This window comes from Salmo salar, chromosome 19 (genome assembly GCF_965601325.2).
Source record: "Salmo salar chromosome 19, fSalSal1, whole genome shotgun sequence".
In the NCBI taxonomy this organism is placed as follows: Eukaryota; Metazoa; Chordata; class Actinopteri; order Salmoniformes; family Salmonidae; genus Salmo; species Salmo salar.
In genome coordinates, this window is record NC_138309.1 from 74,597,524 (window position 1) to 74,611,588 (window position 14,065).

At 43.1% G+C, this 14,065-nt stretch overlaps 1 protein-coding gene and 1 pseudogene across 1 annotated transcript in view; both read right to left on the reverse strand.

Annotated features, from left to right (window-relative positions):
- Positions 1–10,990, reverse strand: part of LOC145862280 (vascular endothelial growth factor receptor 1-like) — a 38,756-nt pseudogene extending 27,766 nt beyond the window's left edge.
- flt1 (fms related receptor tyrosine kinase 1) overlaps positions 7,828–14,065 on the reverse strand; it is a 31,320-nt gene continuing 25,082 nt past the window's right edge. Inside the window, exons 10-11 of the mRNA XM_082965962.1 lie at positions 13,247–13,394; positions 7,828–11,011 (exon numbers count right to left, since the gene is read on the reverse strand). Coding sequence (XP_082822088.1) covers positions 10,990–11,011; positions 13,247–13,394 — 170 coding nt within the window. The 3' untranslated portion in view covers positions 7,828–10,989. The remainder of the gene's footprint in view (positions 11,012–13,246; positions 13,395–14,065) is intronic.

Here is a 14,065-nt window from a genome sequence, read left to right on the forward strand (position 1 = left end):
GGGTTACCTACTCGCTGACAAATTCTCACAAGCTTTAGTATGTTTGTGTGTGTGATAGAAAGATTAATGAGTTGTAGCATCTTGGTGTATAAGACAGCTGTAGTCTGTCTGTGTGTGTGTATACAGTGCATTTGTAAAGTATTCAGACCCCTTGATTTTTTTCAACATTTTGTTAGGTTACAGCCTTATTCTAAAATGGATTGCATTGTTTTTTCCCCTCATCAATCTTTTATTTATTTAACTAGGCAAGTCAGTTAAGAACAAATTCTTATTTTCAATGACGGCCTAGGAACAGTCCCTGCCGCTGAAAAACATCCCCACAGCATGATGCTGCCACCACCATGCTTCACCGTAGGGATGGTTTCAGATTTTCTCAAGATGTGACGCTTGGCATTCAGGCCAAAGAGTTTAACTTGGTTTCATCAGACCAGAGAATCTTGTCCTTCAGGTGCCTTTTGGAAAACTCCAAGTGGGCTGTCATGTGCCTTTTACTGAAGAGTGGCTTCCGTCTGGCTACTGTACCATAAAGGCCTGATTGGAGGAGTGCTGAAGAGATGGTTGTCTTTCTGGAAGGTTCTCCCATCTCCACAGAGGAACTCTCGAGCTCTGTCAGAGTGACCATCGGGTTCTTGGTCACCTCCCTGACCAAGGCCCATCTCCCCTGATTGCTCAGTTTGGCCGGGCGGCCAGCTCTAGCAAGAGTCTTGGTGGTTCCAAACTTCTTCCATTTAAGAATGATGGAGGCCACTGTGTTCTTGGGGACCTTCAATGCTGCAGAAATGTTTTGGTAACCCTTCCACAGATCTGTGCCTCGACACAATCCTGTCTCGGAGCCCTACGGACAGTTCCTTCGACCTCATGGCTTGGTTTTTGCCCTGAAATGCACTGTCAACTGTGGGACCTTATATAGACAGGCATGTGCTTTTTCAAATCATGTCCATTCAATTGAATTTACCACAGGTGGTCTCCAATCAAGTTGTAGAAACATCTCAAGGATGATCAATGGAAACAGGACGCACCTGAGCTCAATTTCGAGTCTCATAGCAAAGGGTCTGAATACTTATGTTAATTAATTAGCAAACATTTCTAAAAACCTGTTTTCACTTTGTCATTATGGGTTATTGTGTATAGATTGTTGTGTATAGATTTGTTTTATTTAATTCATTTTAGAATAAGGCTGTAACGTAACACAATGTGGAAAACCTTCCGAATGCACTGTACATGTTTGATTAAATGTAGGGTTTCAAAACATTAGTAAAATTCCCCAAATTCCCCGGTGTTCCAGAATTCCCGGTTGGAGGACTCTGTGATTTTTCAGAATTCACGTAATGTTCTCGTCGTGATTTCAGAAAAAACGGAATCATTGGAAAGTTACTGGAATTTTGCAACCCTAATTTAAATGGTTATTGATTAGTCGGAAGTTTACATACACTTAGGTTGGAGTCATTAATACTTGTTTTTCAACCAAACCACAAATTTCTTGTTAACGAACTATAGTTTTGGCAAGTCGGTTAGGACATCTACTTTGTGCATGACACAAGTAATTTTTCCAACAATTGTTTACAGACAGATTATTTCACTTATATCTCACTGTATCACAATTCTAGTGGGTCAGAAGGTGGCATACTCTAAGTTGACTGTGCCTTTAAACAGCTTGGAAAATTCCAGAAAATGTCATGGCTTTAGAAGCTTCTGATAGGCTAATTGACATAATTTGAGTCAATTGGAGGTGTACCTGTGGATGTATTTCAAGGCCTACCTTCAAACTCAGTGCCTCTTTGCTTAACATCATGGGAAAATCAAAAGAAATCAGGCAAGACCTCAGAATTTTTTGGGGGAGACCTCCACAAGTCTGGTTCGTCCATAGGAGCAATTTCCAAACGCCTGAAGGTACCACATTCATCTGTACAAGCAATAGTATGCAAGTATAAACACCATTGGACCACACAGCCATCATACCACTCAGGAAGGAGATGCATTCTGTCTCCTAGAGATAAACGTACTTGGTGTGAAAAGTGCAAATCAATCCCAGAACAACAGCAAAGGACCTTGTGAAGATTCTGGAGGAAACAGGTACAACAGTATCTATATCCACAGTAAAATGAGTCCTATGTCGACATAAGCTGAAAGGCCGCTCAGCAAGGAAGAAGCCACTGCTCCAAAACCGCCATTAAAAAGCCAGACTACAGTTTGCAACTGCACATGGGGTCAAAGATCATACTTTTTGGAGAAATTTCCTCTGGTCTGATGAAACAAAAATAGAACTGTTTAGCCATAATGACCACTTATGTTTGGAGGGAAAAGGGTTATGCTTGCAAGCCGAAGAACACCATCCCAACTGTGAAGCATGGGGGTGGCAGCATCATGTTGTGAGGGTGCTTTGCTGCAGGAGGGACTGGTGCACTTCACAAAATAGATGGCCTCATGAGGAAGGAAAATTATGTGGATATATTGAAGCAACATCAAGACATCAGTCAGGAAGTTAAAGCTTGGTCGCAAATGGATCTTCCAAATGAACAATGACCCCACGCATATTTCCAAAGTTGCTGCAAAATGGCATAAGGACAACAAAGTCAAGGTATTGGAGTGGCAATCACTAAGCCCTGACCTCAATCCTATAGAACATTTGTGGGCAGAACTGAATTAGCGTGTGCAAGCAAGGAGGCCTACAACCCTGACTCAGTTACACCAGCTCTGTCAAGAGGAATGGGCCAAAATGTCAGGTGCGTCGTAAAAGCTAGACCAAGGCGCAGCGGGTATCATGCTCATCTTCTTTATTTAGTATAAGAGAACACTTAAACAAAATATAAACTAACGCCAAACAGTTCCGTAAGGACACAAGCACTATACGAAAAACAACCACCCACAAAACCCAAAGGAAAACAGGCTGCCTAAGTATGGCTTCCAATCAGAGACAACGAAAGACACCTGCTCCTGATTGGAAACCACACTCGGCAAACCTGGAAAACGGAACATAGAAAATGAAAACTAGAACCAAAATCCCCTAGACAAAAAACCCCAAAACACAAAACAAACACCCCCTGCCACGCCCTGACCAACTACAATGACAAATAACCCCTTTACTGGCCAAGACGTGACACAAAATTCACCCAACTTATTGTGGGAAGCTTGTGGAAGGTAACCCAAAATGTTTGACCCAAGTTAAACAATTTAAAGGAAATGCTACTAAATACTAATTGAGTGTATGTAAACACTGGAAATATGATAAAATAAATAATTATCTGCTATTATTCTGACATTTCACATTCTTAAACTAAAGTGGTGATCCTAACTGACCTAAGACAGGGATTTTTTTATTTTTACTTAAATGTCAGGAATTGTGAAAAACTGAGTTTAAATGTATTTGGCAAAGGTGTATGTGAACTTCCGACTTCAACTGTATATGATACCAGTGGCAAGAAAAAGTATGTGAACCCTTTGGAAATACCTGGATTTCTGCATAAATTGGTCATACAATTTGATCTGAACTTCATCTAGGTCACAACAATAGACAAACACAGTCTACTAAAACTAATAACACAAACAACTATACGTTTTCATGTCTTTACTGAACACACCATGTAAACATTCACAGTGCAGGGTGGGAAACGTATGTGAACCTTTGGATTTAATAACTGGTTGACCTTCCTTTGGCAGCAATAACCTCAACCAAATGTTTTCTGTAGTTGCGGATCAGACCTGCACAATGGTCAGGAGGAATTTTGGACCATTCCTCTTTACAAAACTGTTTCAGTTAAGCAATATTCTTGGGATGTCTGGTGTGAACTGCTCTCTCGAGGTCATGCCACAGCATCTCAATCAGGTTGAGGTCAGGACTAGGCCACTCCAGAAGGCGTATTTTCTTCTGTTGAAGCCATTCTGTTGTTGATTTACTTCTGTGTTTTGGGTCGTTGTCCTGTTGCATCACCCAACTTATGTTGAGCTTCAATTGGCGGACAGAATTCTCCTGCAAAATGTCTTGATAAACTTGGGAATTAATTTTTCTGTCGATGATAGCAAGCTGTCCAGGCCCTGAGGCAGCAAAGCAGCCCCAAACCATGATGCTCCCTCCACCATACTTTACAGTTGGGATGAGGTTTTGATGTTGGTGTGCTGTGCCTTTTTTTTCTCCACACAGTGTTGTGTGTTCCTTCCAAACAACTCAACTGTAGTTTCATCTGTCCACAGACTATTTTGCCAGTAGCGCTGTAAAACATCCAGGCGCGCTTTGGCAAACTTCAGACTTGCAGCAATGTTTTTTTTTAGACAGCAGTGGCTTCTTCCGTGGTGTCCTCCCATGAACACCATTCTTGTTTAGTGTTTTACGTATCGTAGACTCGTCAACAGAGATGTTAGCATGTTCCAGAGATTTCTGTAAGTCTTAGGCTGACATTCTTCTTAACCTCATTGAGCATTCTGCTCTGTGTTCTTGCAGTCATCTTTGCAGGATGACCACTCCTAGGGAGAGTAGCAACAGTGCTGAACTTTCTCAATTTATAGACAATTTGTCTTACCGTGGACTGATGAACATCAAGGCTTTTAGACATACTTTTGTAACCCTTTCCAGCTTTATGCAAGTCAACAATTCTTAATCTTAGGTCTTCTGAGATCTCTTTTGTTTGAGGCATGGTTCACATCAGGCAATGCTTCTTGTGAATAGTAAACTCAAATTTTGTGAGTGTTTTTTATAGGGCTAGGCAGCTCTAGACATCTCCAATCTCATCTCATTGATTGGACTCCAGGTTAGCTGACTCCTGACTCCAATTAGCTTTTTGTAACGCCCTGGCCATAGAGAGGGGTTTTTAAGGAGAGATTGGACTAGAGCAGTTTTAATAGATAGAAAGTGTCTGTTTCTTTGTGTAACGCCCTGGCCATAGAGAGGGTTTTTTAAGGAGAGATTGGACTAGAGCAGTTTTAATAGATAGAAAGTGTCTGTTTCTTTGTGTAACGCCCTGGCCATAGAGAGGGGTTTTTAAGGAGAGATTGGACTAGAGCAGTTTTAATAGATAGAAAGTGTCTGTTTCTTTGTGTAACGCCCTGGCCATAGAGAGGGGTTTTTAAGGAGAGATTGGACTAGAGCAGTTTTAATAGATAGAAAGTGTCTGTTTCTTTGTGTAACGCCCTGGCCATAGAGAGGGGTTTTTAAGGAGAGATTGGACTAGAGCAGTTTTAATAGATAGAAAGTGTCTGTTTCTTTGTGTAACGCCCTGGCCATAGAGAGGGGTTTTTAAGGAGAGATTGGACTAGAGCAGTTTTAATAGATAGAAAGTGTCTGTTTCTTTGTGTAACGCCCTGGCCATAGAGAGGGGTTTTTAAGGAGAGATTGGACTAGAGCAGTTTTAATAGATAGAAAGTGTCTGTTTCTTTGTGTAACGCCCTGGCCATAGAGAGGGGTTTTTGTTCTTTATTTTGGTTAGGCCAGGGTGTTACATTGGGTGGGCGTTCTATGTTCTTTTTCTAGGTTTTTGGTATTTCTTTGTTTTGGGCCGTGTGTGTGTGTGTGTGTGTGTGTGTGTGTGTGTGTGTGTGTGTGTGTGTGTGTGTGTGTGTGTGTGTGTGTGTGTGTGTGTGTGTGTGTGTGTGTGGCTCCCAATCAGGCACAGCTGAAGTTCGTTGTTGTTGATTGGGAGTCACACATAAGGAGCATGTTTTTCCTTTGGGTTTTGTGGGTAATTGTATTTTGTTAGTTTTGTACCTAGCAGAACTGTAGGCTGTCGTTCATTTTTGTGTTTTGTTTAAAGTGTTTCTATTAATTAAATATTGAATATGAACACTCACTCCGCTGCGTATTGGTCCACCTTTTCCGACGATGACTTCTCTGTTTCATCTGACGACGAGGACACTTTTGGAGAAGTCATTAGCCAAGGGGTTCACATACTTTTTCAACCTACACTGTGAATGTTTAAATTATGTATTCAATATAGACAAGAAAAATACAATAATGTGTGTGTTACTAGCTTAAGCACACTTGTTTGTCTATTGTTGTGACTTAGATGAAGATCAGATGAAATTTGATGACCAATTTTTGCAGAAATCCAGGTAATTCCAAAGGGTTCACATACTTTTTCTTGCCACTGTCTCTCTCTCTCTCGCTCTCTCTCTCTCTGTGTGTGTGTGTGTGTGTGTGTGTGTGTGTGTGTGTGTGTGTGTGTGTGTGTGTGTGTGTGTGGTGTGTGTGTGTGTGTGTGTGTGTGTGTGTGTGTGTGTGTGTGTGTGTGTGTGTGTGTGTGTGTGTGTGTGTGTGTGTGTGTGTGTGTGTAATCCATCATGGCTGTGTCAGTGTGATACGTGTTTCTCTAGGGAATGTGTTTGTAATCCATCACAGTCCCTCCCTCTGTGTCTCAGCCTGCCCACTCCACCGGTGGTGCGCTCACCTTATTCTTCCCCTGGAGCACTTCCTGTCTGTGTGTAGGATGTGGTTCTGTGTGGACGTGCTGGGGGCCCTCTCTCTCACTGGGCTCCATAGTGAGGAGGAGGAAGAGAGGGACAGGGCTCAGCTGTGTTGACACAGTGAAGTCACGGCTAGCCAGACAGCAGGTGTGTGTGTGAGAGTGTATTTGTTCCACAGCTGTGCGCTGCAGGAGGAACACCGGAACTCATCATCACTATTGTGATCGCTATCTTCATCTTTATCTTGGCCATCATCGTCATCATCATCCCTATTATTGTCTCCTAACCATCCTCATCCTTATTATGACATCAGCATTATTACCACCATCATCATCATCATCCCTTGTTCACTGCTCAACTGCTTTCCCGATGGAGTCTTGTCAATGGTGTCAGTGTCTGTAGCAGCATGTAATCTCAGCCGACATTGTTAATTTCTGTACTGTAGGATGTAGAGGTGGTATTGTCAACTAACATCCCTCCATTCGTAAAATCATCCCACCATTCATTAATTGTCCATTCTATTGTTAAACATTCCAAGAGGATTACGGGGTTTTCCCGGGTCATGATAGACTCCTGGCTACACCGTTACCTTTCCATATCCATCTGAAGAAAAAATAAAATCTCTCTGCCTGCTTTTGAATGATATTGCGCCACCTTCAAGTAGATCATTTGAGATTTTTCTCGCAGAGCAACTCCGATTTTTATATTCCTAGACCAATATTTCAACACCTTTCATAATCTCAAATGATCACAAACTGATTCTATCCCATGGCCAGGGCCCTTCCCCTCCCCTCTTCTCTCTTTCTCTCGCTCTCTGTTCTCAGGCTATCCCATACCCCTCCCTGGTTGGCTCCTCTCATCTCTCCTATCCCCCTCTCAGCCCTCTCTCTTTCTGATTGCTCTTCCTCTTGGCAGAGATAGCGAGTGCCCGTGTCCTGTAGGGGTGACCCACCCTGTGCATGACACCAAGGGCCCTGACACACACTCACACACACATACACCCACCAGCCAGCCGACTCTCCCACGCCTCCCAGGAAACACATGCACATACGTGAACACACGCTTGCACGTATACACACACACACACACACACACACACACACACACACACACACACACACACACACACACACACACACACACACACACACACACACACACACACACACACACACACACACACACACACACACACACAGATAGTTCTACATATGTGGACACAGACAAGTTTAGTTAGATGACATACACACACACACACCACACACACACACACACACACACACACACACACACACACACACACACACACACGCCTTCCCAGGGTGAGATGACTGACTGTTGGCCTGTCTATGATGTTGTCTCAGTATTTCATTTAGAGAACCTGCTAAATGAGTTACTACCTAAAAACCATGAAAAGTCAAAAAGTAGGAAGCAACACACAATTTAAAGCAACATTTAATGTAAAAAACATACATTTAATATAACATTTAAAACAATACATATGAATAGTTTTCATACAAATGTGGCCATTATTGGCAATTATCATAAGTAAGTTAGTCATATAAAATTATTAAATATTAGATTCATATATTACTCATAGAAAATCTGTATACAAAGAATGATTCACAAAGGGAGAGATCCGTAGAATGAATAAACTCAGTGTGGAAGTCTCGCTTGCTCTCACCAACACACACACACACACACACACACACACACACACACACACACACACACACACACACACACACACACACACACACACACACACACACACACACACACACACACACACACACACACACACACACACACACACACACACACTACATTCTTAGAATTTTTTGGGACCTAAAAGGGTTCTTTGGCTGTCCCTGTTGGAGAACCCTTTGAAGAACCCCTTTGGTTTCAGGTAGAACCCTTTTGGTTTCCATGTAGAACCCTTTCCACAGAGGGTTTTACATTAAACCCAAAATCCTTCTACATGGAACCAAAAAGGTTCTACTTGGAACCAAAAAAGGGTTCTCCTATGGGACAGCCAAAGAACCATTTTGGAAGCCTACATGCACAACTATGACACTCAAACAACCCATAAAAACAGCTTCCTGTGCATATGAACAGTTTATTTCCAAAACGCTATATCCACCAATTATTCACATTTGTGTTTTTTCATCAGAAATGATTGCTTATGGGTACCTTCGTGCGTGTAAAATATAACTGTTTTCAGATTTTTTTTTGAATTGTAACGTTTTTTTTTGCAAACTGCTATATATCAATTGTTTAGCTGGAATGGAATGTTTGTATCCTGCATATTTGACTGTGATATGTGGTTGTCTCACCTAGCTATCTGAAGATGAATGCACTTACTGTAAGTCGCTCTGGATAAGAGCATCTGCTAAATGACTAAAATGTTAAATGTTTTACATACAGCTCTCATATTACTGTATTGAATTATATTTATAAAGATGTTTTTACATATTGATGTCACAAATGTATCATTTGAACAGTTCTTTATTCAAAATGTAGTTATTTGTTACATTTGAATGTGTAAAACCTAGCTGGACTACTTGTTTCTCTGAGAGTGAGGCGGATATTTAGCGTTTTGCAAAAAAAAGGAAAAAATGTTTTCTCTGAAATGTAACCATCAGGTGAGAGATTTTAAACAAATACATGTCTTTCATTGAACAACCCCATGTCATGATTAGATAGTGAAACATTACACCAATCTCTTTCATAACTTTAAACAATAAAAGCTAATTTACCAACATTTCTGAAAATTGATATATAGCATTTTGGAAATAAATTCTTCATATATCACACGCAAAGACAAACTATTTTCCACACAATAAATTGCAGTATAATACATCAATTCACTCTGGATGACAAATGGTTGATATACAGTGAAACACCTTACAAATGACATAACTTGACATAAGATGACATATGACTGTCATTGACTCTGGGTCCTGGGTAACTCCTACATGGTAGGTGTTTGATGAGCAGTCCCAGAGTATCTTCCAGTAATAGAGAACTGTAGGGCATCCCAGAGTATCTTCCAGTAATAGAGAACTGTAGGGCATCCCAGATTATCTTCCAGTAATAGAGAACTGTAGGGCATCCCAGATTATCTTCCAGTAATAGAGAACTGTAGGGCATCCCAGATTATCTTCCAGTAATAGAGAACTGTAGGGCATCCCAGATTATCTTCCAGTAATAGAGAACTGTAGGGCATCCCAGAGTATCTTCCAGTAATAGAGAACTGTAGGGCATCCCAGAGTATCTTCCAGTAATAGAGAACTGTAGGGCATCCCAGAGTATCTTCCAGTAATAGAGAACTGTAGGGCATCCCAGATTATCTTCCAGTAATAGAGAACTGTAGGGCATCCCAGAGCATACCTCCTCCTCTCTCTCTTTCTCTCTCTCTCTCTCTCTTTCTCTCTCTCTTTCTCTCTCTCTCTCTCTCTCTCTCTCTCTCTCTCTCTCTCTCTCTCTCTCTCTCTGTCTCCCGCACGCCCATCTGAGATGTAGCAACTTACTTATAAGGTATATGATTTACAGTCAGAACTCACAGCTTTTGTGGATGTCAGAACTACAACAGGATGGCAGGGCTCGGGGCTGGGGACAGGCTCATGTACCCATTATAGTACCACTCTAGGAACACAAGAAGCAAAAGCAGCTCCAGAAAAACGTGGCTTAGTGGATGGATGGAAGGGCACTTCTTTCTGGCTCAAAATGTCTGAGAAAAGTAACAATGTAAAAAAAAAAAGCCAGAAAAGGGGTGTAAAAATGCAACCTGGGTAAGGGGAAATAAATAAATCTAATAATAACCACTAAAAGCAGATCAGATCATTGTCCTCAGTGTGGTGTGACCTCTCACTCCTCTTCTTCCTCATCCTCCTCTTCAACAGTGTACCAGGTCACTGTCCTGCCCCCCCCCCCCCAACCCCAAGATCCCAGAGAGCACCAATGTGGGGTTGCTGGGTGGCTGTAATGTCTGTCATTGAAGGTGCTGGCTGCCTTGGAAACAGCCTTGCTGAGTGTGGTGGAGGTGTGGAGGGGCTGATGGTGGTGGTGGTAGTGGTGGTGGGGTGGGGGGGGTATTTTAATGAAGTGAAACGAAGGTTTGGGGATGAGGGGCAGAGCTGGCGAGGGAAGGCTAGGGGAGGGGAGAATGAGGAGGGGAGAGGGGGGTCTCAAGAATAGATCAAGCCCTTGAGGAAGCAGGACTCTGCCACGTTTGAAGACGGAGGGACAATCACGCTGCTGGGAAGCGTCTCGCGTCGGGGAGGAAGCCAAACAAGGAGAGGAAAAGCGCTCTGATTTTCGCACAGGAAACCCGGCGAGCCTCCTGCCCGGGCCAGATAAGAGCGCTGCGGTTCCCAGGGCCCAGGACAAGACCAAGGATCCACGACTGGACCCGGGGACACATCCAGCACCAAGGACCCAGACCTAGGACATAAGGGTGGATCCAGGCCCCAGACCCAGGTCCAAGGATCCAGGGCCAGAAACAGGCTCTAGACCCACACCTTACCCTGAGGATCCAGGTCCCTATCAGCCTGGCCCAGCCTGGCCCACTGTCGCTGGGCCTCCTCCGGCGCGGCATCAGGCCCGTGTTCCGCCAGAGCTACAAAGAACAAGGGCCTGGTCAGGACGAATCATAATCTATTCACATTCTGAATCATTACTCTAGAACTCTAGAACCAGAGCAGAATGCTACAGCTCTCAGTGCTTTACAGCGTAAACAAACAACAAGGAAATCACATTCAAAGAAATCTAATTACACAAGTCTGAACCCCAAATCTCTTGTACCTGTCTGAATACCTCATTTGTAATGAAAGCTACTTAAATGGATAACTCTTTGCGGGTAGTGAGAGTGGCCAACGGGGACTATCAATACGCATGCAAGACTCAACATAGGCTATAATTGATGACTTGTCACAGCTCCTCTGTGCACAGAAAGCATCTTCTTGTTAAGCTGTGTAAGCCTCGTTAGACCTTTCTGGACTATGAGGTGTCACACTTTCTCCTGGCTGGCTTGCCAATTCATAATCATTGAAAATGTCATTTCTACCAGAGTTTTACCAGGTAAAGCCATCCATGTTGAGGTAGGAACACGAGTCCCTGCTCATTGGTTCAGTGAAGTTATGTGATGTCGCTATGGCAATTTAATGTGGAGATGTGACAATAAAGACTTTCCACAAGCATTGGAAGTAGGCCGTGTGTCTCAGTAGGGGAATATAACATGGGCGGTAGCTTGGTCTGGAAGCCATGATGTTCAGGTAACGGTTAACCTCTTTGACCTGAACACAACCAACACAATAGTGTCTGACCTCCAAGACCAACCCAAGTCATGTTTATGCCAAGTGTGTGTGCGTGTGCGTGTGCGTGTGCGTGTGTGTGTGTGTGTGCGTGTGCGTGTGCGTGTGTGTGTGTGTGTGTGCGTGTGTGTGTGTGTGTAGTGTGTGTGTGTGTGTGTGTGTGTGTGTGTGTGTGTGTGTGTGTGTGTGTGTCTGTGTGTGTCAATGACAGTTGATTGCTGGGCAGGGCCACTTCTCATGAGAACTTAAAAATGTGTGTATGGTAAGATCAGTGTGTGTGTTGGAATATCATTGCTGATTGTTGGGCAGGGCTGTTTCTTACAAGACCTTTCAAAAAACGTGTGTGTCCGTGTATGAGTGTGTGTTTTGTGAGAGTGGTTTGAAAGTGTGTGTGTGTGTCATATTAGAAAAGGCATCAAAGAATGCAGTGTGCAATCACAATAATAAACATCTCACCCTGCGTTCTGGACAGGAAGTTCATTAAATCATAGCGTTTGATTTAGAAAACAACCAATCTTGACTGAGAACACAGAACAGGCCTCTCTTTAAGTGACTGAGAACACAGAACAGGCCTCTCTTTAAGTGACTGAGAACACAGAACAGACCTCTATTTAAGTGACTGAGAACACAGAACAGGCCTCTATTTAAGTGACTGAGAACACAGAACAGGCCTCTATTTAAGTGACTGAGAACACAGAACAGGCCTCTATTGAAGTGACTGAGAGCACAGAACAGGCCTCTATTGAAGTGACTGAGAACACAGAACAGGCCTCTATTGAAGTGACTGAGAACACAGAACAGGCCTCTATTGAAGTGACTGAGAACACAGAACAGGCCTCTATTGAAGTGGGGTTTTACTACTCTGCTCTTTAAGTCTGAGTTACACTGTACTGTGTCTGTGAATGTACCAGGCACACACACGGACGGACAGACGACAGACGTATACACACGGACATGGACATGGTAACATATAGGCAGTGACAGAAACATATGGTAAAAGACTCAGACAAAGACATGATGAAACACACAGACACACAGACACACACACATTCACACACTCACAGACATGAAAGGCTTCAAAAGGCATCTGTTCTGGTTGCAAAGAGGAAACCCTGTCTGAACACTTGCTGAAATAGACCAAACATGTCTCCCTTCACAAACAAACTCACAGACATTCTCCATTCACACCCTAAAACAGGCCCTCATGTTATAGTCACAGACACCTTTCTGTCCCAGTTCTAAGTTAGGAACAATATGACTAAAATACATGACGTATGTAATGCCTACCAGGTTTTAAGAACATTACTTAAACGTTGACATGGTTTGTTCTGTGCACAGTATTGGGAGACTGTGGGCATAGTGACGGTGTGCGTGTATACATGATTATAGATACACAGTATGCAAGTATGTTAATTGAATATGTATTGGCAAGGGTGTCAGAACTGTAGGTGTGTTTGTGTAAAGGAGAACTTACACACCGTTAGGAAGACGTGTGTTTCTGTGCTACTGCGTGTGACAATGTGAACACCAGGTGTACTTACAGGCCTTTGGGGGGGCAGGGGTGCCAGAGCCAGGCGATGTGAGGAGGGGGGACTCCGTGGGAGCTGCAGTGCAGGGCTTGTCTGCTGCCCTGCGGGACACTACCTGGGTCCTGCAATGACACCGCCTTCTCCTCTATCCCAGGACTCACTGGAGGAAAACAGACAGAGACAAAGACTAGTGGTGTACAGGTCTGCTGTTTGTTCACCCACCCGCAACCAGCCGACTAAACACTGAGTGTCCAAAACATTAAGAACACCTTCCTAATATTGAGTTGCCCCCCCCCCTTTTCCCCCTCAGAACAAGCTCAATTTGTAAGGGGCATGGACTCCACAAGGTGTTGAAAGCATTCCACAGGGATGCTGGCCCATGTTGACTCCAATGCTTCACGCAGTTGTGTCAAGTTGGCTGGATGTCCTTTGGCTGGTGGACCGTTCTTGATACACACAAACTGTGTGAAAAACCCAGCAGCGTAGCATGTTCTTGACACAAACAGAGGCCCCGGGCACCTACTACCATACCCCGTTCAAAGGCAATTAATAAAATGCAATAAAATGCACAAAAACCCCCCCAGGTTTGACAGTTTTAAGGAAATGAAAAGCTGTTAAAACAACCCATCATGTTTTTTTGATAAGATTTCAGTTTGGTTTGGATGCATATTTTATGTGGTTGAAATACAATTAGCTTTGATGACGCTGATAAAGAAAAAACCTTTACACACGGTCCCTAACCACACATTCATTCTCTCAAGATGCTGAAATAAATAAATCATATTTCACTCCTGTTCCTGAGTCAACATTTACATTTGGTGTAGAATTTTA